Genomic DNA, 24,040 nt, shown 5'->3' on the forward strand with positions numbered 1-24,040 from the left:
TTTTTGGGGTGTGGAGGTGTCTCAAAACATAAACAGTCAAGTGAGTCTTCATAATGTATCTTGAACAGCTCCATCTTCTCCTCGTATGATGAATCCACCACAGTTTTCCACCCGACTCTCGAGTTCCGATGAGTCTTTCCAGTGAGTGCGGCAGTTCAACACTGTGACCAGCAGAGGTCACAGTGTTCACAGTCCTACTAGCACCGTTTGAACCGGCGACTGTTCTGTAAATCCTTGTTAGGAGTAGATGGACCAGTAGATGATGTTGAAGAGGGTGTACGACCCGGGAAAGATGACCCGGGAGTACTTGTCGATGACGTGCGTGTCGATCCAGACGTTGCTGTAGGCACTGGAGCCCACGTGGCCGGTCACCTGGTCGCTCTCCATGGCCAGCTGCACCAGCATGCGCTCGCGCTTTACCCCGTTCTCCTCCGGCATGCCGTAGTTCCCCGTGGTGTTGGCGTCCATCTCGCTGTAGCTGGCTGACATCATGCCGGGGTGCGCCAGACCGCAGGTGCACGGCAGCTGCAATGAGAAAACGACAGGTCACTTTGAAGTCTGGAAGTCTTCGGAGCAAGTCCGCAAGTCCCGCCCACTGACTCTGTTCCACGCACAGACTATGCACCCTTCAAGGACATGTAAAAATGCACCGGCCGGTACTGACCCGCTCCCTGAGTTTCCTCTCCTTGCGCTCCTGCAGCGTGGACAGGTAGTTGACGGCAGCATACTCGATGACCGAAAGGAAGACAAAGACGAAGCTGACCCAGAGGTAAATGTCCACGGCTTTAATGTACGACACCCGGGGCATGGAGGCATTGACCCCGGTGATGATGGTGGACATGGTGAGCACGGTAGTGATGCCTACAACGAGGAGTTTGAGGGGTCAGCAGGTTTTCACAGAGCACCAACTGGCTGACTGTGCGGTAGTGCGCTCTTACCAAGTGGTACTCTGGCTGGAACGGCCCTGCGGTCGATCCAGAAGGACACCCAGGACAGCATGACCATGAGGGTGGCTGGGAAGTAGGTCTGCAGCAGGAAGAAGAAGATGTGGCGCCGCAGGGTGAAGGTGATGTACAGACGGTTGTACCAGCCTGTGGGAACGAGGAGGAAGAAGTGGGTAGACGCGTGGAAGTCTTAAAGGTTGTGGAAAACAAGGCATCTGGACCTCCGGATGGTACCTGTGCTGCTGTAGAAGGCCAGCTTGGTGGTGGTGTGGAACTCCTGGATGAGGAACTGGGAGAGGGAAATCCTCTCGTCCGTGTTGAGCGAGCGGTTCCCTTCCTTCCAGTAGAGCATCAGGTCATCGTCGGTGTACGCATCTGGCAGCAGGGAACAAAAAACACCAGGGGTTTTTGACAAAGGTGCGACTGCGGCAGGGACGAAGGAGAGCAGGAACCAAGGTCAAGTCTTACTTACAACTCTCAATCTCTAAAGAGCACGTCTGGGTGTCGAGGGGGAAGCGGCTGAGGTCCATGCTGCACATGGCCGTCACGGTGACTCTGTAGCGACACAAGTAGGGGAAGCGTGAAGCAAAAACCTTGGCTGAGGCATGAGATGTGCTTTCAAGGTGCTTCCAACAAGCACTCTGGAGGCTGGTGGAGCTAAAAAAACTTCTCCAACAGAGTTGATGAAGCGATGGACGGTGTTGCATGATGACATTTCTGTTCTGGAGCCACAGTACACGTGTAACCTACATATCGAGGGCCGACCTCTCGCATATATTATCAAATAAATGTGGCGCAGGGGTTAGAGGTCTCGGCAGAGATTTGCCCCCCCCCCCCCGCCCCCCTCCCTTCCCTGGCCGTGTGGAGATGAGAAATGAAAATGGATAATCCTTGTCGCAGGACAGTAGTGAAGGCCTCACGTTCTGCACACCACGTCTCCCATCAATCTGGAAGAGGAAAATCTCCCACCAGCTCCAAACCCTCACAGATTAATCCAGGTCATGTGACGGCCATCGGTTATCGGTATACCGGTTATCATAAAGTGCTTACAAAAGTGCTTTGCATCCTAATGCCGGGTGGCGGGTATGCCGAAATTTCCATCGGGAGCATAAACAGGTTTTCTGATTTGGTTCCAGCCCCGTTGCGGATTTCTGCTCGGCGAAAGCTTCCTTTGACTCCGCCCTTCAATCGCAGGTAATTTTTCCCCTCCCCCACTGGTTTCAGCGGTAGCAGCGCCCTGGTGTTGAATTGAGTCACGCGCTGCCGACAAGTGACGGCAAATATTGGTGAATGCAGTGGTTTCGAATTTCTGTTGTTGTCGAAAGCGGGACGGAGGGGGGGCGCTGTGAGCGGCTGGCCACAACAGGAGGCAGATGGCCAGCTGTTAATCTCTGCCGGGGGTTCTGTAATGTGGATTACAGCATCGGCGATTTTGGCTGCGAGCCTCCTCGCCTGGGCGGTATTAGCAGCCTGTAATTGGCACAACTTTATCCCCTTAAATACACATCTTTGTGCAGCGGCAGCTGGTGCCACTTTGTCGTGTTGGGTAGAGAGTTAATGGTAATTAAACTGCTGACACTCGGTGTGGTCACAAACTGGCTCTGCCAAACAGATGTGTGCTCTGCTGGAGATTCAGAGGCCCCCTTGTTAGTTTGTTTGGAGCAGGTATCAAATTCAAATGTGAAGTTGCGTCTTCGCCGTTGGGGCTGGACGGGCTGATCACCACCTGACCGAAAGGCCTCTCACCTGAGACTGTAGAGGACTTTGCCGTCCGGATAGACCCGCAGCATGACGTTGTCGGTGGTTGTGTCGTGGGTGAAGGACCTCTTGGAGTGGACGAAAAACATGTCGGGCACCCAGATCTTCTTCGCCAGGCGGCTGTCGAAGGTCATGCTCTGGTTGGTGTTGCTCCTGAAGGACAGACGCTCGTCCTTCCAGTAGTGCCTCAGGTAGAGGGTCATGGTGAAGTCCTGGCACAAGAGGAGAAGGTCACAACGTTGGACTCGATAATCGACCATTTGGAACCAGGCGAGTTGTTTTGTCCAAGTCTTAAAGGTCAAATTATTTGATTCCAAGTCCTAAACCTCAAAAGTCCGGTCTTGTAAAATTATTAATAGGTTGTTTATATAGTCGAGCTGCTAACCATCAGAGCAAGGGGTTGATGTGATGTAGACTTTTGGCCAAAACTCACCATGTCAACTTCAGAAATGGCGTCCAAACTCTCAACCTGGACGTCCACACCAACTGGCACCGCAGGTCCTGCAAGGGCGACGCAGCCGTTAATGTACATTTTGCTCTGCTCAGTGAGCATGCACAGATGTCGCCCAGGTCTCCGTTCAGAACTGCCTGGATTATCATAAAGGTTGTGACTCCTTTTTATAACAATCCTTTTTGTTCGGCGACCTCTGCCCTTTTATCTTTCTGATCCAAATCCCTATAAAGCTGATGGACGCAGCTTTTTCCATAAAATGGCAGAATGAATAAACACCCAGTGGCCTGGCTTCACACTGCCCAGTACCAATGCCTGTTGTTTAAATGAATGAATTGATAAATATAATTATCTGTTTTAAAACTGCAAATTGTTAGGATTTCTTTACCTTTACCCAAAGTACCAAAGACAGTATAGCGACTCTGTTGCCACCAGTGGTTTAACGCAGAAGGATAAATCCGGCCATTCAGAGCGTCAATTGACCAAATTCCCCTGAACGTCAGAGACTCTTGAAGGACTTGCTGAGTCCTCGCATGGCGTCTTTCCACTAAACTTTCCTTAAAAACCAGTGAAATCCAAACGGCAGCATTAACGACTCACTTCCACGAAGCAACAGATCTCTTTTCAAGAACTCCATATGTTACTGCAAGCATATAGGAGCAATTTGGACTGTGTGTGCGTGTGTGCGTGTGTGTGTGTGTGTGTGTGTGTGTTCTGGTGTGCATTTTAAATCAAGCAGGTTTTGGCTCTGCGAGGGATGGCTGCTAATCTGGCAGATTAGGAGAGGAGTTTATTGTAATGTAAAGCTACAGACTGTGGCTGCTTGGTAATTAATCACGGCCGCCCCCCCCCCCCGGCAGCGTGGCTCAGACATAATCCCGCTCCGTTATGTCACTCCTACAAGCCAGCGGTGGACACTCCCACCTCCAACCTAGTTGTGCATATTGAGTGGATCAGATGAGCTACAGTGTAGAGTCTAAAAAAACAACAACAACAAAAAAAATCAAACATGTAATATTTCCGTCTGGAGATGGAATTTGAAAAGCGACATCTTTGGAAAAGGATCGCAGCTGCTATTTTCTAATCTTTGGCTCTAGTTTTTCTACTACTTCCTGTCATTTCGCGTTGAGCCGTCCCACTTCACTAACTTCCTGGTTCTTAGGATCGTGTAGCCACCATCGCAACTTTTTCTTTTTGTCGCGGTTCCTTCAGAGTGACACCCACCTCCAAACCCAGGTCTCATGGTGAAGTCGTGGTCATCGACCCTCAGCAGCTGCTCCGTCTTCGTGCCCCACTTTTTGGTCATATCCGGACTCCTTTTAGATATGGCACTAAAATTGGAGGGAAAAAACAAAACACAGAGAGTGTATTAGCAAAACATTCTTTGTCCTGAAGTGAGTGTGTTTTGACTTGAACGATAGTGGCTTATTATTGTTATTATTGCAACATTGAGGTTAAGCAGCACAGGAAAAAAAATAATAATCTTATGTACATCCTGGTTCTGGAGGATAAGAATGGATTATATAGGGCTTAGTAAAAGACACGGTCGCCGAGCCGTCCCCCTGACCAGATACCGCTAATGGTGGTGTGATTAAAGATCTTTGACCGTGTGCTGCTTCAGTCTGGACTGTCCCTCTGCCTCCGGTGAGGCCTTGCTGCAGTGTGACTGCGGGTGAAGAACATCATACACACCTGCCGATCCTATGACTGGACCCCTGGCTGAGCGGCACTTCTCGTTTAGACCTAAAAGTTGGGAAAATGTGATGATGATTTTTGTGCAAAACCAGAGGCATGACCAACAACAAACAGGCTCCTACTGACAGAGTCACCTAAACTTTCAGAACTGGACAGAAGCTGAAGCTTGGATGGGATCCAGCGGATCGACTTTGATTGGCTGATCTCAACAAGTCATACTGCAGCCTTAATCTGGCTCCACTTTGGGATTGTTGCCAATCTCCTAAATCTTATAAAGTTGGCTATGACATGGAAACTGAACCTGAGAGGATGTCAACGCTTTTGGCATCCAGAGTGTTGCCTTTTTGGGAGCATGGCATTGGTCCGACCTCCCCTAGCCCCAGCCATAACCGTAATCATAATGGGTGGTTGGACCCATGCGCAATTTGTCGGACTAATGGGAGGTCGGACCAATGGGCTGTTCCCTCCCCCAAGACCAGAGGTACCAGGGTTTTTGTCTCGCAGTGCTTACCTCACAGGGTATCTTATTGTTAGCCTGAACAAACACTTTGCTCATCAGGGTACTTGAGCGACCGGAGGCTCTTGCCACGGTGCCTCTTCACCGCAGCCAAAAATCTCGTGGAACACCGTACACAAGTGGTCTTTAAGGCCGAAACAGAACGGCCGAGCACCGGCCTGCGCTGGTAGCTGAGGAGTCAATTGACTGAGAACAGAGTGCAGCAAGGTCAAAGAGCTGATGAGCCGTCGGCGCACCGTCTGCTTGGCTTAATGGCCCTCTCGCTCTAAGCTGAGTGGACTTGAGGATACTGAGACGCAGCGGGCGCAGTGCTTCATTAAAACCAGCAGAACATGCAAATGATGATGACAGTTCTTGGAATTGCAGGAATCGTCTGGTCGCCACCGCCGCTGCCTCATTTAATTTTGAACTGAATTACAATCGGAGCATTTCCGGCGGTATTAACTCCACTAAAATAAACTCAAATCCAAACATGTATCAGGCAACAGATGCACAGGGGAGGAGCGCGACATCATGTTTCTGCATTGAAAAAAAGGAAAAGATATCTAATTGCGTGCCTTTCTTCCGCCCGGCTGACCTTTCCCAGGCCGTGACAATAGCAATAATTCAAAAAGCATATTAACACACTTAGATTAGAGGTTATGTAATCAGAGTGAGTGTGTTTTGTTTTGTTTTTTTCAAACTGGGCACATGTCACATTTTGCCGCCGTCAGCTGTGACGATCCAACGTGGAGCCGCATGGCTGCACAATGTCACGATTCTGCTCAAACACCGGGCTAAATCTCAGTAATTCAGCGTTAGTGGACTTGCGAAGATGGACTTTTTGCTGAACTCTTTTTCCTGCCCCTTGTTGCAACACCAGGTGGCGATCTCCATCCCTTTCACCATGTTACTATTGGCCCTTTCCGCGGTTAGTGTGTAACGCTACTACATGTTGTAGTTTCAATTTTGCATAAAAGTCAGGTCAAAGTTCAGGTCACCTTCCTTCAGGAGTATTTTGGCAGCCAATGACATTATCGAGGTGTTGTCTTATCGTCCCGCTCTTCAAATGTGTGATTTGAATCACACTTTTAAGACACAAACACAAAGTAACAGGTCTTCCTCTCACGCACTGACTCGTCTCAACCGCAGTTGCACCGTCCAAACCAAACATCTTAGAACATTTCAATGATGTAATGTAACCTTTTCTCAATCCTTGCATCACAATGAACCATATCATTAAGTCACTGTGGCACAGGTCCAACAAAACGCTTCTGTCCAGCCAAAAGCAACAGACCTGTTAATTCCATTTCTGCACTCCATAGTGACACAATGACACAACCGACATCTGCGCTTCCAGGGGGAAAAAACAACAGATTAACAGAACATAAATGTTGACCGCAGGTTTTATTTATTTATTTATTTATCGCAAATCTTCAGTGCCTAAACCTTCACCTCCAACGTTTAAACCTGGAGCCAATTAGCCAGTGGCTAATTGTTGGCCTAAAAGTAGCAGCAATAAACCATTGGAGCAAAAATATTTGGATACCCAACTATTGAGAATAAACACTTACTGATATTTTTCTTTGCGACAGATAAAAACAAAATAAGACATTCATTTTTGATTTGTCTCAGTGATGTTCGCGTGTCAACGTAAAAGATCGGATTAGAATCTTTTTTGTAGAGCGTTTCTTGCTAAAATCATCATTAAATCGTAAAAAAACCCAGATATTTTATCAGAGGGCGAGCAGAACTAGCTACTTAGCGTGCTAAATATGGTGGCTATCCACTAAGCACAACACTCACCTATTACATAATATCAACAATGACCATTTCAGTTCTTCTTTTCATATTTTTTATACCTAAATCGCCAAATGTTGCCCCTTTGAATGAACAATTAAAGATCTGGATTCAGCCCCACTGAACTGGGTCAGTGGCAGTGAGTGTGAGAGGAAGAAGGTGCAATAGCCTCTAAATGGAGTTCAGGGGTTCTGTTTTTGTTTTGCCAGCTTATATTCCAAAATGCCAACCTTCAAGCTTAGTTTAATCGCATATAATCCTTTATTGGTACCCAATTATCCCGTTTCCTAAAATCCAGCTTGAGGTGTTTTGACCGCAGTCCCGGGAACAGCCTGCATTTCCTTGTCATTCTATACATTTCTACTTCTACTCTCTGCTCCTTCGTGCGTAACTACGCACGAGCGGCCGAGTCTTTGGCCGAGTCTTTCTCGTCCTCCTGCTCGACTGACCTGATGTGCCTGTAGGGCTCCAGGGCCTGTCCTCTGGGCCGCGGCTGTCCGGACTCTCCGAACGTCCAGAGCAGCAGGTTGAGCAGCACCACGTCCGTGTGCATGGCGCCCGGCGTCCCGCTGCAAAAACAGGTCTCAGATGCGCAGCGACACAACTCCGCGTCCTCCCGCGCCTGGGACGCGCGTCCCGTACATGGCCCCCGTCGTAAACATAGTGAAAATCCATACATGGACGGCGCGGTATTAAATCGGCCAGAGGAGGAGGAGGGGAGGGGTGGGTGAGGGTGGGGGGGGGGAAGGAATTTCGCCTAAACCTACAAATCCTCCGCGTCAGATGGCTCGGATTTGCTCTCTCGGATGAGTCCGATCATCATGGACGCGCAACACGTTTTTCTCTTCCTCTCCACTCCCTCTTCCCCTCCCCCGTTGCCCCCCTTCCCGAGGGGAGACTGGCGTGCCACCCTCCGGACACATGCGCAGGTTAAAGTGACAGGTGTGGACATCACGTGGGTCTGTTATCTGAAGAGAAGGGAACAAGGTGCAAACAGCTGTGTGTTGGGTATAGATTGTGTGTGTGTGTGTGTGTGTGTGTGTGTGTGTGTGTGTGTGTGTGTGTGCGCGTGCAGCGATGGATTACTGCAAATTACAGCAATATGTTTTCATATTTTCATACATTTTCCACCGAGACTGAGCTCAACTTACCGAAAGATAAAGACCCACATATGGGCAGATGGAGTTGGAGGAAGTGTGAACTGATCCAATCACAACTGTTCAACAACTGTGTGTAAAAAAAAAAAAAAAGAAAAGAAAAAAAATAGTGAAGACAGAATTTCTACTTTCAAACCTCCACCTGCAACCCAGACAGCTGATGCAAGATTTTGAGGAGACAGAAGAACTTCTTTGGCGGCGATGCAGAGTGAATTCTGTTCAGTTCTAATCGACGGATCGTCTTCTGAGGCAAAGGCGAGCGTCGTGCAGGTACAGGTGAGAGGAGAGGAGAGGAGACAGCTGGGTGGTGAACCCGGTGACACCCGTTGATCCCTGCAGACTTTTTCATCCCACTCCTAAAACCAACGGTTCGCTTAAACCTCTGGAATAAAAGCTCAAAGTCTGAACTTCAATCTCATTTCAACTGCTACGTTTCAAATCCTTCACATCTAATTCACGAAAAACAAAAAGTTTAAAAACGGTGTTGTTGTCCAAAACTTCCTGGAGGCCGACTGTTCTGTACGTTCATCCCTGAAAAACATTCACATGTGAGGGCTTGCAAAGGTCTTTTTTTTTTTTTTTTTTTTCATTTACATTATATACAGGAAGTGATATAAGCGTTGCTTAATCCATATCCTCCATATACATGACAAAACAGGAACTGAGTAGAGCCGTGTCACTGGGGTCACACAATCCATGAATCCGTGACGCATCATGTTGTGCTCTTTGACACAGCGTCCCTTCCTCTTCGAGCTTCTCAAATCAGGCAGACATGCAAACAAAACAGGAAGTGAAAACAGCGAGGCTTCCCGGAATTATAAGGCTATTTTTTTCCATTGGACAGCCGTCTTCCTGAAAACAAATCTTTACATTTCTAACAGAATCGGGAGCAGTGTTTTGTATGTGGAATGGAATCTTCCGGATGTTGCTGTCTTTGCAGCATCTCTGGCTTCAACAAAACTTCACACCTACTTTTACAAAAAAAAAAACAACAAGATGTTCTTCATTTTCAGCTGCAGCGTCATCGGAGCCGTTCAAATACAACCGCGTGGAGGGTTTCCGCGACTGTGTGTTCCAGGTTGTAGCCAGGCCCCGTCTGCTCGACGACGAGGCCTCTGAGCAAGGCAGCGCCTCGGTGGACGGTATTAATATCTGGGGGGGAGGGCAGCACAAGTTGATGAGATCTGCTTTGTTTTGTCAGATGTCTACAGGATTATCCCCCGGCACACCGCAGCTTTTCATTTTCTGGTGCCTTCCAATATTAGGCTTGATCCCTCCCCCCATATGTTTGACGTTGTTTTGATAGATTATGAAATTTACGGCGTGACAACGGTGGACTGTGGAGGGCAGCAGCAGCAGCAGCAGCAGCAGCAGCAGCAGGAGGCTCAGCTGGGCCTGCCGGCAACTCATCATCCAATCACAGCGCAGATGGGTGCCTCCAGGCCAGTGCAGGCAGTGTATGTGAGTTATATCCTGAGGGGGGCGCCAGAGGAAAGCGGATAAATCAGACTGGCGCTCGGAGGGAGGCGGGGTTTGTTCATATAGCGGTGCTTTATTTCTCTTGGATCCACCAGTTCACACGCTGGCAAGTCAAACCTCCCAGTGAATTGTGTAAGTCGTTTGAGCTTCACTCGGTGTGCCTTTGGCTTTGTAATAATAATAATGATGTAGTCTGCGTGATACGCAGATATACGCCGTATAACCACTAGAAAATGTCCAGAATTACCGTACAACCACTAAAAATGCGCCAAGATACGTATCAGTTGACTTTCCAGTTGAAATTCTTTAAAAACAAAAAAAACAAAAAAAAACAAGGGTGTTCTATGTTCTGATCTGTTAAGTCAGCCATTGCTTGAGTGCCGCTTAAGAGAATTCATTTGTGTGTTTGCACCACCTTCTGTTCATTATTTATTAATTAATTGTTTGCTTCTTTTCTTGTCTCGTGGCTGCTGTTTGTTAGTTCATTCAAGCCCAGCTGTGAAGGACTGTGTTGTTTTACAATACTTACATTTACACAATACACAATCTCGTTTATGTGGCTGCACACTAAATGCATGAGTGATCATGGTGGTGGTTCTTGTTTTGTGTTGTTTTGAAGCAGCTGCTGTCGGACAGATGTGTGCCAGGCTGGAAGGGGGGGGGAATCAGTATATCCTCTAGAATGAACTGGACTACACAGCTGATAATGATTATAATTATTTATTGATAATAATAATAATAATAATAATAATAATAATAATAATAATACAGTTCAGACTGTAAACTAATTTTTACAACATCACCTCTAGAGGGCAGCAACACGCAACGCTGAATGTGCGTAGTGTACGTTTTTCCACAGCTCCAGCCGTTAACAAACGCAGTTGTTTAGCGAAATGTTCCATGAACCAAACAATGTTTCTAGGAATTTATTCATTTAACCGGAACACGCGGGGAGGGAGGCTGAAAATCCCCTGTTGCGTAACAACACACTTGGCCAGTGGGGTCGTTTGATTCTGATTGTGACCGCTGATTAATTAATTCATATTGGATAAATTCATTTTCAGTGTTTACACACGCACGACCACAGACACTCTGGCAGTTAATCTGGATTTGGTGTGCGGGAGAGCGCTGGCAGCCTCGTGCTATTACATAAAGAGGTCGAGCTAGCTAGCAGCTCAGTTGCCTCCCTTTATGTTTAGCTAAAGAATAAATATGGATTTTCTTTCCTTTTTTTTCGAAAGATAGTTCAGATACTTACTTACGTACATCATGTTTGGATTGCGATTCCTACAATGAGACTTTGTTTCCAATTTTTCCTTTTTTCTTTTCTTTTCTTTTCTTTCTTTTTTTTTATTATCAAGGGTGATAATACCTCCTCGGTCAGTAGGTGGCGCACGTGCTCTTTCCTCGCTGCGCTGCCAGACTGACCTCAGATCAACAGAGGCAGCTGTTCAGCCAGGACTCCTTCGTGGTATCGCAATAATTTGTCAAATTAATTTAGGAGAATTTCTGATGGTGATGGTCCAGCAGTGTTTTGAGACAGACGAAGACACATTTCTCCAGCTGTCCAGTTCGCCTAAAGTCAGTGAGGTCAGTGATGTCACTGACTTCCTCATGTTTGCCAGCTCACACAGACATGGCTGTTATTTACATAATTTGTGTTTTGAACCTGATATTTATGTTGCATAAATTTTCTCCCACCTCGCTTATTTCCGCACAGAAACCCCAAACACTTTCATTCCGCCCCTCCTCTGTTTGATGCATAATTTCCTGAAATAAATTCAAAGTGTTTTCAGTGCCGCTGCTAAAATTGCCCCCAAACTCTCAATCATCTCTTCCTTTATCAAGGCTGTGATGAGAAATACAGTCACAAAGAGGGGACAACAGATTGGTAGGTCCCCCTTTTTTCTCTCTCCACCACAATCACACCAATCCGGAGTACACGCAGTGAACACATGCTGTCAGCGTCAGATGCAGCACGAGTAATTAGATGCTGAGACGAGGCAACACGGGGGGCGGGGGGCGGGGTGGAGACTGATGTGGAGTGATTTTGGCTCTGATTCCTCGGCAGTCGGGGGGGGGGCGCATGCAGCGAGGTGCAAACAAGCGGCGAGACCCAGGAGACGAGGGCAGGGCCCGACTCCTCCTCCCCACACATCCGCTCTGTTTAAGTCGTGTTGTGTACGGTGAGGGAGATGGAGGTTCCGGCTCGGAGTGGAAGTGTCAGCGGGGTCCCGCCGCCTTCTGCTGACTCTCCTCTGGTTCCACCTACTGTACACACGGTAACAGCAGGGAAAACAAATGGAATCAGTATAGTCAGTCTCAGACACCAGCGAGAGTAGACATCCAATTCCTCCCATATTGCAGGAATGCTGCGACTTGCCTTGCGATGCAATGCGACTGGGTTCAAGGGTGGACACACATACACATCCACACGTCCGCCTTGTCAAAGTACAAATCTCTGGTGGATCTGTAGCAGATTCCTGTTAGAAGGAAAGGAAGTGGCTGTGGACCAAGCTGCTGATAATAAGGTTGGGCTGGATGTTGCAGTATGATGGGTATATATATATATATATGTGTGTGTGTGTGTGTGTACTACCAGTCAAAATTTTGGCCACATACAGTACTTCTGGTTAAATGGTTTTTCTTTCAGTTTCATTGACATTGTAGATTGTCACTCATATGGAATATGTATTAAAAAAAAAATGTTTTACATATAAGTTTTATATTTTAGATGATCTAGAATGGCCACCCTTCATATGAAATATATAGAACATAACATATTTATCGGTTTTTAACATGTTTTTCTTTTCTTCCCCACATTAATCCACATATCTTGGTCATATATTTGATATCTTCAGTGTGTACGCACAGTGTAGGAAGTAGTCGAGATAAAGAAGAAACAGGTGTGTCCAGACTGTGTGTATATACATGTATATATACTAGCCTAAACAATAACGAATTGAAAATGATTATGATTATCTTTTGATGCAAAGCCCTCTCTGCTTGGCTTCTGACTGACCTGGAGAGTTACATCACACACACTGGTGTTTTTAACGACCACATCTCGCGTCTCTATAAAACAACAGCAGCAGAACTAGAACTAGAAGTTTTGGCAGGGGTGATGATGGCGAAGATACACTTTGAAATGCCAGCTTTTCTTTTTGGAATGGAAAATATATATTTCCCACTCACAATGCCCCATGCATTCCAAAAGATGCTGCTAAGTACTAGATTTTTTTTTTCTTCATTTTGTTCTTGTTGTTGTTGAAATACTTTCCAGTGTACTCCCAGTGTGTTCCCAGTCAAGGGCAGCACTGCCACCAGGGAGCTATCCGTGGCAAAAACACAAAAGGGAGGAGGCGTGCCGAGACTCAGATGGGTTGCAGGGGAAACAAATGAAGAAGACCAACAATATTCAGCCGCGGTCTGGTCCTCTAGCAGTTCACCGAGGGCCGCCAGCGTTGAATATTAATCGGGCATGTTGCATGACGCCTCCATCACAATACACCAGTCCCAGCTCGGCTCAGCTCAGCTCAGCTCCTTGGATCATGTGGCTGGAGCAGAGGCAGAGGAGGGTGGACAGCAAAGGTCAATGATCTATAGGACCACGCTGACACACACACACACACACACACACACACACACACACACGCACACACTGCTGCCAGTGGTTGTGAGTTTGCAGTGTGTCTCCAGCGCCCTGGGCGTATGTATATATGACCGGGGCCGCTGTATGGGGCGCCGGGTCGGCAGTGCGTGGGCACACATGCAGCATAACTTCCCGGCGCCCGATGCAGTGTGACACCAGCCACCGGTCGTGCCTCCCCTCTCCTGTGACTCCGGCGTCCCCAGCTTGTTTCCGGGCAAGGAAAGAAAAGGAAAGAAAAAGTGATGACGAGTATTTGCGCTCTCCCGGGGCTGCAAGTCCATGTTGCTGAAGAGGGAGGAGCTTTTCACTCAGAGGACGCTTGACTAATGACCTTGGTCATAGAATTAATCTGTCTCTCTCTCTTTTTTTTTTTTTTTTTTTTTAATATCAGCAGCACTTGCACTTGTTTTCCCATCACGCGAAGATCTGACGCGGTGCGTGCACACAGGCGCCGACACGCACGCAGCAACCGACATGATTAGAAGTGAAGGCAGCCGCGGTGCGAGCAGTGGAGAGACTTTGAGGAAAGCACGCGTGGAGCGCGCTGAATGTCGCGCTGCCAATTTGACTCGCAATGAATTCCACAGATTCCCAACGAGCAGAACCAAAATGCCTTCGTGCTTCTGCTTTGCTGCGAATCTTTGCCTGCCCTGAGTTGACTTTCTCTGCAGACTCCTCTGCGTCCAGACTGGATGATGCAGTGCATGCAAGTTATTGCAGTTGAGCCGCCTCTCTGCAGCGCGACTGTTGCACGTGCTGATGCTGCCACGACTTTCAAAGTGAGTGTCAGACGTGTGTCACTGCATGCCAGTGTTGAGATGCAGTCTGCAGTCTTGCTGGAGCCGCCCAGGAGAAGAGAAAAGCTCCCAGCGTCGCTCTTTGCTCTTTGAATTCATTGAAATCTAATTCTGCCTGGACTGCAGCGCCCCGTGTTGATCTCTTCTTCCCCTGCATTTTTCTTTGTCTTCTCCCACGATTCCAAAGCAATCAATCCAGCTGGACTGCAGAGGCCACAGCTAGCTAGGCCGCAGAATATTGAAATCGACCGACTAAAGAAAGAAAAAAATAGCCAGGGCGCTGATAATAAAACTCTTTGAACCGTCACCTGCCGTTAAAATCCACCGAAGGCGAACAGATGACAGAGGACCTCACACTTCAAAAAAGGTTTTATTGCAAATTTTAATGAGCTGGCCACGTTTGCCACGACACTGGTGCCAGCGTGAGGTCCCTGCTGCCTCCTCACGCCGTGTTGAGCTTCTGTCCTCCTCACATCCAGATTGGCTGCTGTTCCCCACGACTCATTAGCATCACCGCTGGGCGCCTGGGCTTCATCTCACAGTCTGATGATGATAAACTCAGATCTCTGCTACATTATTTATGAAGACACTAAAACAAAGATACACATTTTCTCATCTTCTGTAAATAATCTTGCAGCTCCAGCGATTGAACTGAAATGTATCTGGCAGAAATTGGATCCGATGTAGTGGAATTATTTAAGAGTATGTGTTTGAACTGCAAACTCTGGGACAAAAAATAAAAAAAACAAAAACCAAAAATAAATAAAAGAATGAAAACGAATGGATGAATGACACCCTGCTGTGGTCTAGACAGAAGTCAGGCAAGTTGCTCCTCCTTGTGGTGATATCAACAGGTAAAAACAGACAGAATGGCCTGAAATACTTATTTTCAGTTAGCAGCGTTTTGACTCTGAGGTTCCGTCTTGTGCGATCATGAATTCAGTTGCGTGTTGAATCTTGGTGGGCAAAGCCGCGTTCAGGTCACGATCAAAGTGAACTCCATCAACCTCCACAAAGCTTTCAAAGCATCTCTACGATCTCTGTTTAAAAGGGGAAAAAAAAGTGAAATAATTCCAGATTTCTGGGTGTTGCACCATCCCTGAAGCCTGACATTTGGGTCAGCTGGGGTCTGATCTGGGTGTTTTTACCTCTGCAGAGACTGACAGCGGTGCTGGGTGTTGTCAGCGTTGGAGCGCTTCTTAAACAGACGGGTCGGGTCTCTGTCAAAGGCTCATGAAGAGGAGTGACAGCGACTCTCTGCACTTTGACTCGCTAAAAATAGCCCACATAGAGGGATAAACAAAGAGGCGGGGTTTGACATGTCTCATATATTCCTTCTTCTCCTGACAGCGCCGAGTTGAGTATCACCTTCACCGAGTGCTCGGCAGGTCTGAAGGAGCGGAAGTGGGGCTCATCAGTGCATGTGTGCAAAAGCTGCAGCGCAAATGCACGGGCAATTACAAAATGTCTGCAGAATCTACACGTAGATCTAGCCTTGTTGGTGCAAACGTAGGGATGACATGAATACACGTGGACATTTATACATTTACAGTGACGCATATGAATATCATGGGCAGAAAGGAAGAGTGACTTCAGTAAAAATCTGTAGCAGAAGATTGCTTTCGTACACTTTCACTGTTCAAAGAAAAACTGCAGACACAGATAAACCTGTCTCCAACTGCACTGTCTGGAAGAACATAATCCTTAACTTTGTATTAAAATGGAATGCTAAAGAAGGTTATTCCTTTGCCTTGAGGCCAGTACATGTTGAACAAGCTTTATCTACAGTATTTTATGGCTATGGAACTTGCTGTCTGCTCTCAGATTTTCATGCGTGGACTACTTGCAAAGTTAAAAACTGTCAGGCTCAAATAAAATGAGTGCACATAACCTCCCTTCAGGCCACTACACTGCAAATATTTTAAATATATGTATACATATGTGTGTGTGTGTGTGTGTGTGTGTGTGTGTGTGTGTGTGTGTGTGTGTGTGTGTATTCTAGCGGCATCTAGGATTTCAGGGATGGAGCTTCTCCACAAAAGTCTGAAAACAGGTCAAATTTGATTTGTGAAATGTGGGGACCTAAACACGATATCTTAATTAATTAACTAACTAACTAATTAATTAATTAATTAATTATTAATTAATAGTTCATAAAGAAGAGAGGGCTGCCAACATAACAATGGGTATCTTTCTCCAAAGAACTTTGCTCAAGGCTCATTGTTTTTTGTGGTATTGAATTAAAAAAAAAAAAAAAAAGTTGATTGCATTATTATTATTATTATTATTATTATTATTATTATTATTATTATTATTATTATTGTTGTTATTATTATTATTATAAAATACACTCACTCTTGCGGTCCAACTTCAGTGACGGACCTCAGCGAAAGCTTGTAACACCAACGAAGAAGAACGCAGTGCAGCCGGTGTTCATTTCACTTCCTGTTTACGTTTCCAGAAACTACGTCACGCAGACAGTTTTCAAAACCGAAACAGAGGCGAAAAACTCACAAAGCAACGGCTCGGTGCTGTCGACGTGGCTCGGTCGAATCTTAATTTTATTTTACACCCATACCAGAGCACCGGGGGGCGCGGAGCACTTCCGGTTTCAGCGTTCTTGTTCGTGTTCGGAGGCTGAAGGAGGCGAACCGGGCTGCTAAGCTAGCTGGTGACAAGCTAGCCAGGTGTCCAGTGAATCAGCGGCGCTTTTTTCGGCGGTGACCGGGGTGTTTGACCACTGTCCTTCACTATGGAGAATAAATACAACCTGAAGAGCCCAGGTAAGCTTCTTCTAACACGTAACAATCCAGCACTGCGACTGTCTTTGCTCATATGACCAGTGTTCAACAGCTCGGAGCACATGTGTTTGTTTGTGTTGACCCAAACATACGAATCGACTTGAGTTGTCGACTTTTAGTAAAATATTTTCCAAGATTAGAACAGTATGGTTCTGACTCTCCTCCCGGTCTTTGAGATGACGTGTTGTTATATGCACATATTGAACTATGGCTGATCTGGAGGTGTGGGCGTTTGTCCTCTGTATATTGGCCAAGTGTTGCATACAGTAAGTTGTTAAAAATGTAAATATCATAACTGTGTTTATTGCTTGTAGTTGGGATGTGCCGGTCATAAAAGAGGGCATGAAGTTAGTTGGTGTGAGAAAAGAGGTGGTTGATGCAGAGGAGAGGTGGAGGCACACGATTGGCTGTGGCCATCCCTGAGGGAAACGACTGAGAGAAAGAGGAACTGTGATTAACGTTTTGGTAGAATTGTTTCCCTGCATGCCTGTAAAAAGTTTGAAAAGGATCCCACGAAGCTCAGTGATGAGATGAAATGTGGGTCAATAGAAGAGTATTTGCGCAAATATTATCAAAGCAGCACTGAAATGGCATTTAAAACATTGATCGGGTTTCTTTAACAGCATAGAGTCAACTTGATCCCTTTGGTCAGCAAGTAGCAACAAGTAGGTACTCAAAACAAAACTTGACTGTATGCCACGTATTCTAAGAACACGCTGTGCGGTGTAATGTGAGCCAAATGTTTGCGCTTCAAGGACGGACACACACACACACACACACACACACACACACACACACACACGCACAGGTGTTCTGTACTCACAGCTGCTCAGCAGAGCCTAAATCAATAAGATATCCCATGGTTTCACTGTATCCGAGTTCTCCGATTCCAATTGGAGTTCTCAAACTCCGATTTTAGTCGGACTAACGTGTTTACATGCACTTCAGTTGTCTGGTCATAATTGGACTAAGACAATAATTTGGTATTCTCGAGTGTCCTGTAAACGTGGTGGGTGTAGAGGTTTGGTGATTGGAATTTATCAGTTGAATTACAATATAACAGAAAATATACATATTAAAATTTGTCGTTGATAACAGAGCCAATAATCTAGAGGGTGCACGTCAGCGCTGTCCACTCAGAAAAAAAGTTTGATCTCCTTTATTTGTCGACAGCGTGCTTGAAGTGACTGTGTTTGCTCAGAGATGACAACTACAGAGGCGCTGCCACTTGGGATGACTCATGAGAGATTGAAACAGGAAAGCGGAGACAGAGGGAACGCCGGGAGGCCGAGGGAAGGCAGTTCCAGCTCCTTCCAGCAGCAGTCAGTCTGATGAAACCGCCGGCACTGAGGGCATCAAAGAAAATTGAGATTCCCCGCAGACAGAGGGGCTATGACGGAACGGCAGGAAGTGGAATGGATGGCTCGCAGTCAGTTCTTTTGACAGGTGGCTTTTGAGGATTTATGCAGACGGTTAAACAGTCGTCCTAGACCAGACATGGTTAAACTACGGCCCTGGGGGCCATATGCGGCCCGTTAAGCTTTTAATTTGGGCCCACCGAACTTGGAAAAAATTATATCATAAAATAGCTGAATTTTATCATTTTTTCAGTGTTTTAAGAGTCATTTCAATAAATACCTGAAATTTTTTTGCACATTTTCTTGTCACTTTGCTTTGGTTCATTTTTAATTGACATTGAAGCACATTCATCCATCCGTTTTCAATACCCGCGTCTACCTGCGCTCAGGGTCACGTTTCTGTCCAGTAATTTAGTCCTGCTTCGTCTCGTCAGTGAGGTTTGTTTAACCGATAGTTGAGTGCTGGTTGTCAGTCAGACACAACACTCGTCGGCAGCGAGCTCCTGTCATTTTGCCAGGGAGCTGGCTCAGTTCTACTTCCTGTCTTTCTTGCCTTGTGCAGATGAGCGGGGACGATGACGACTTTGGAGCGTCGCCTCCTCTGCCTCCTCGCTCGCTCGCTCGCTGCCTTTGTTTGTTTTGGGTTTTTTTGCGCATCCCGAGTGCTCGCCGATGTTACCGTTACGTAATTGTGTCTCCTCTCCTCTCCTCTGGACAAACTCTGAATCACCCCAGTGGCAAACACTCAAAATATGTTACGTAACATGATTTGGCACACGAGGATTATCGGCCTATCGCCTTGGGCCAGTGACCAGGCCCGGCTAACCCGGCGCAGCCCGCCGGCGGTGGTGGCGGCGGCGTGGAGGACTTGTGAGCGAAGGGGCTTTTCCCTGTCATCTCCACTCAGCGACAAAGGGGAAGAGGAAGAGCCAAATATGGGCATGGCGGAGGGACGTGGGGTTTGGTATTTGGAGCGCCGGAGTCCCTCTGTGCCTGCGTGTGTGTGTGTGCGGGCGCCGGCTGCGCCGGTGGATGTCAGCGGGAGCCGCCTCCAGGTCTTAGTTCCGCCTCTCGGTCGGCACTTTTTCCAGCCGCCCGGCCGCAGCCAGCCAGGGTTCTGAATTCACTGCCGGCTGACTCGGTAATTTACATCTCGTGCATATGCAGGAGGCCTTGACCTGATTCTCTCCTCCTTGTGGAGAAATGACCGGATGAAGCGGTAAAATATCTGCTTTTTCTAAATGTCAGAAACAACGTACTGAAACGTGAAACCTGTAGAATTTGACTGGGTTTACGTTAAACTTTTACGATCTGGCTTTTGTCTCAGTGCTTTACAACACTGGTGGAGTCTCAGGAACCACATGTCTTTCCTCATCGTGCATGAAGTCGCCACTCACATTTATTTCACGAAAATAGAAAACTAGTGCAACAGTCAACTACGCACCTACTGATGTGCAAACTGGGACGCCGATCACTGATCACCGGTGTTGTTTCCTGGGATCACCGGCTGTTTTTGGGTCTTGCAACAGACACCCTCCTCCCTCCAGGCGAGTCGACCCGACCTGACCGAGGCTTATCAGGCCCCAGCCTGTGTCCGGGTGGCATGCCACACCCACTGCTCCACCCTCTTCCACCAGAGCCATCTGGCTGGAGGCTTTTTCTACTGCCTCCACATTGTTGCCTGTGGCTCTTCTTCGGTCGGCTTCTGTTATTGTGCCGAAGCCTTTGCTCAAGGAGTAGCTGGTGAATCCCCGACTGCCCACCTCCACTGGCAAGCACCTGGTCCTCCACCCAGGTCCTCCACCCACAGTCTTCCACCAGCTCCTGGTACTTCTCCAGGGAACCATCAGCTCCAGTGCGACAAGTTGTTTTGTTGATGACCAAGATGATGTCAGGTCTCAGTCTGGAGGTAATAAAATGTATATATATATATATATATAGAATAATAATTAATTAATAATAATAAAACTGCCCCAAAAAAAAAGTCATGACCGAATCAAAACAGCTCTGCGACCTTCCAGTTGAGAAATGCTGCTTCATGCTATACAAATATATAAACATCCTGTTTAAGTTGCATAAAGTTTTGTTTTGCTTTGGGCCGCCTCAAACATTCTTTCAAGTTTTCTGAAGCGCTGGTGCATTTCTAGTGTCTGCGATGCGCCGCGTGTGCTCCACAGTTCCGGGGCATAATTAACTGCAAAAGCTGCAACGCAGCAACGCTCTCCCTGGAACCTCCAACAAACCGTTCAGCAGGATGAAAGAGGAGTTTTTGTGTGGGGCCACGATGCCCGTCGATAATCACGGCCGGTGCACCAACACCCTGCCTGCCTGCCTGTCTCCGTTGTGGTTTTTCGCAAAATAAAAGCGATATTTCTGAAATTTCGTACAAAGTACAGTTGCGATTTGCGGGTCTTTCCATTGAACGGCGAGCATGAGCCGGAATTCTCATCAAATCTCATCCTAAAAAATGAATACACACAATATTCCGTCTTCTACTCCGCCTGAAAAACCACCGCATGAGATCATCAAAACCTTTCAGTCATATGTGAGAGGTGTCTCCAAGTTGAGCCGTTTCCATCACCGGGTTTTATTGCCACATTTAGCTTTTTGCTCAATTCTCGAGGTCATGGAAACGCAGCTAATGACTCTGTGCTACCGTCGGAGCTCGACTGGCTGAGCAGAGCCCTCCACCCTTTCCACCCTTCCACCCTCGCTCTCTGGAGCAGATGAGGCATGAACTAAGCCTCCGAAGAGACTCATCGCCGCTGCCAGTCCGAGCGCCTGAGTGTCCGCCTGCCCGCCCGCCCCCCCCAACAGCCCATCACACCTCGAAGCGCTCTGATTCCAATCCTGCAGCGCGCTGATGGATTTCCCCGAGAGGAAAATCACGGCTGACCGGTGGCCAGGCGCCGAGATAAAAGAGGCCGTTTGAACCTGAGGAGCTTCTTGGCTTGCAGCTCCTGCCCCCTACTCCCCCGCTGGTCGGCCTCTCCGCCCCAACCTCGGCCACAAGTGTTTTTCTAGAGCGCTGCCGAGGTCTGTGGGCGTGCTGGACCACGGCGACGGCGAGGAAGAAACCTGCAGAACTACAGCGCGGCCAGTCAGCACCGGCACCTGATGCATGTGCCAACGTCTCTTGCATAATGCATGCGTGCCTCGGCATGATGTGCAGCTAAATGTCAGCGGAGAGCGGAGACGAATACCTGGGCAAAGAAAGTGAGAAAGGATAAAGTAGTGGATGAAATGAAGAATTTAATTAGCCGGCCCATTTCTGTCAGCAGGCAGCAGGAGGAGAAGAAGAACTATGCAGATAACTCGTCTCTTGGCTGAGGGAGAAAAAAAAAAAGACACGGACAGACTGATTGGCTGCGGTCACGCTTGGCATCCAGATGGGATCCGAGTCCAGTGGCAGCAGCGGCAGCAGCAGCAGCAGCAGCAGCAGCAGCAGCAGCAGCTTTTTCAAAGGCCTTCGAGGGGTTGAGTGAACTTGAACTCCTAAGATTCCTAAAAACTCCTAAAAAAAAAACATAAATTCTGCCCGAATGTCTGTTTCTATCAATGTCAGAGTGGGCAGCTGCAGCAGTAGGATTTGTGTGTAAAAGGCTTTTTTTTGCAACTCGCAGCAGAGACGTCGCTTGTTACTGCTGCGTTTCCATGACAGTTTTTCACAAAATAAAAGCGTTTTTTAAATTCTTTAAATTTCGACAAAGTACAGTTGCCCTTTGATTTCCATTGAATGGTGCAAAACACGTGAGCCGTAATTCTGAATTACGTTTGCTTTTGTTTGTTTACATTTGTGTGCTGTCCATATATGAAATATGCGGTTGTCCACGTCAAGTCCCTGACTGGCGTACGTACGTTTCTGCACTCGTCGGCCCGTTGGCGACACCCACTGGTTTTGCAGGGAAATACCGACTGAAGCGGTTTCACATTGGCTTTGACGAACAACACATTCATTTATATATCCATCAGTGGCAAAGCATGCATGCACACAGAGGTGTGGAAAATAAAGCTAATAATGGCAGCAGCTCTCTCTCTCTCTCTCTCTCTCTCTCTCTCTCTCTCTCTCTCTCTCTCTCTCTCTCTCTCCATCTCTCTCCATCTCTCTCTCTCTCTACCTCTCCCTCTGTCTCTCTCTCTCTCTCTCTCTCCCTCTACCTCTCTCTGTCTCTGTGTGTGTGTGTGTGTGTGTGTGTGTGTGTGTGTGTGTGTGTGTGTGTGTGTGTGTGTGTGTGTGTGTGTGTGTGTGTGTGTGTGTGTGTTAGAGATCAGAGGAGCTTCACCATCAGCACATTCAGAATTTCAGCCTTTCTTTTTTCCTGGAGCTTCTGCAGATTCCACCTCACTCACATCAGATTCACGCTGCGCAGCAAACCTAACGTGCTCAACGACCCCCCCCCCCACACACACACACCCTTCTGTCTCATTTTTGGATTTTAATTGCTGTGGAGAATTTGCTCTTTACTCCCCTCCACCCCCCACACTCCCTTTTTCGCTTTTCGTGTCATCCTGCAAAAAAAAATAATGTTGTGGGCGAGAGCATTTTTTAATTGCGGCTCCTGTTCGCAGCCGCCTCTCGTTTTTTTTATTTTACAGGATGTAACAGGATGTCTCTGTGTGTCACCGTGGCTTTTTCTTCTTCTTTTTTTTGTGCAGGCAAATGATTTCTGATGCTTTTATCGGCGCTCGGCACCTGATTTTTTTTTTTTTTTTTTTGCATTAATTCCTGAACACTTTCTTTTTTAAATAGCTCTCATGGTCAGAGTGTGAGTGGTGAATGGCTTAAGAGACAAAAAATAAAAAAAAAAAACCTTGGCGAGCCCTTGATTCTGCAGCCGGTGATCTGCCTCCATACAAAATATCCTCACTTTCATAAATGCTTGATTGACTGTGTGGGAAAAACTTATTTGCTTCGAGTGATATACGAAAGCCCGCCGCGGTAACGCGGCTCCTATTACGTTGTTAAAAAAGAGATGAACAGTTATGAATATTGTAGCTGAACATCTGGAGGAAAGCATTAAAATCGCTGTCATAATTTGTGATGTGGAATTTTATTTTGTTTTTCACTGGGATCGAGCATTTTAACCCGCAGCCAATTTAATAATGCTGCAGGTCCTCCCTGGGCCAGGCTGGCTGCATTATTAATGCCTGGCATTATTTGTTCAAAGGATTCTGAAAGCATTGTGTTGTGTTTGTGCATCTTTGTGTTTATTTATTAGTCTTGTTCTGGAAATAACAGAAGCAGCGTTTGAAACGGCGCGCCGTCACACTCGCTGATCTGGACTTTGTGCCACTCCTTCACCTCCTGTCTGTTATTTAACACCTTGGCTTTGGCTGCCGCTGTTGCCGCCGCCCTGGTGGTCACATGGTCCGACAGCTTTGCCCCGTTCTTGGGTTTCCGTTTAGGCTTAGCCTCTAAAAAGATAAAATCCCACTAGATTGGCTTTGATCAAAGGTTGAATTATGTATGCGTGCGCCCACGTGCGTGTGCGTGCCACCACCAGTCGGCACCATCATCATCATCATCATCATCATCATCATCATCATCAGACGGCGAGAACCTCTCCAGAACCTGCTGCCGTTCATCTCAGGCTTTTCACTTTTTTTTATTTCCTTATTTTATATTTTATTTTATTTCCGCCTGTGCAGAAA

At 47.1% G+C, this 24,040-nt stretch overlaps 2 protein-coding genes across 3 annotated transcripts in view; one reads left to right on the forward strand and one right to left on the reverse strand.

The window, feature by feature from the left end:
• Nucleotides 1–124: 124 nt before the first annotated feature.
• LOC142879639 (gamma-aminobutyric acid receptor subunit rho-1-like) lies at nucleotides 125–7,739 on the reverse strand. The gene is made up of 11 exons (XM_076013015.1): nucleotides 7,590–7,739; nucleotides 5,325–5,345; nucleotides 4,846–4,868; nucleotides 4,378–4,484; nucleotides 3,136–3,203; nucleotides 2,691–2,914; nucleotides 1,417–1,499; nucleotides 1,179–1,319; nucleotides 939–1,091; nucleotides 665–861; nucleotides 125–525 (listed from the first exon to the last, which is right to left on the reverse strand). Exons 1-11 carry the CDS (start codon nucleotides 7,695–7,697, stop codon nucleotides 238–240), a joined length of 1,413 nt encoding a protein of 470 aa, XP_075869130.1. The 5' UTR covers nucleotides 7,698–7,739; the 3' UTR covers nucleotides 125–237.
• Nucleotides 7,740–16,664: 8,925 nt separating this feature from the next.
• Nucleotides 16,665–24,040, forward strand: part of ube2j1 (ubiquitin-conjugating enzyme E2, J1) — a 30,346-nt gene continuing 22,970 nt past the window's right edge. For both annotated transcript variants that reach the window (XM_076013019.1, XM_076013020.1), the window contains exon 1: nucleotides 16,665–17,012. In XM_076013019.1, the coding sequence (XP_075869134.1) occupies nucleotides 16,982–17,012 (31 nt within the window). In that variant the 5' untranslated portion in view covers nucleotides 16,665–16,981. The remainder of the gene's footprint in view (nucleotides 17,013–24,040) is intronic.

This window comes from Nelusetta ayraudi, unplaced genomic scaffold (assembly GCF_046127955.1).
Source record: "Nelusetta ayraudi isolate G7.1 ecotype Tasmania unplaced genomic scaffold, CSIRO-AGI_Nayr_v1 ptg000140l, whole genome shotgun sequence".
NCBI classification, from domain to species: domain Eukaryota; kingdom Metazoa; phylum Chordata; class Actinopteri; order Tetraodontiformes; family Monacanthidae; genus Nelusetta; species Nelusetta ayraudi.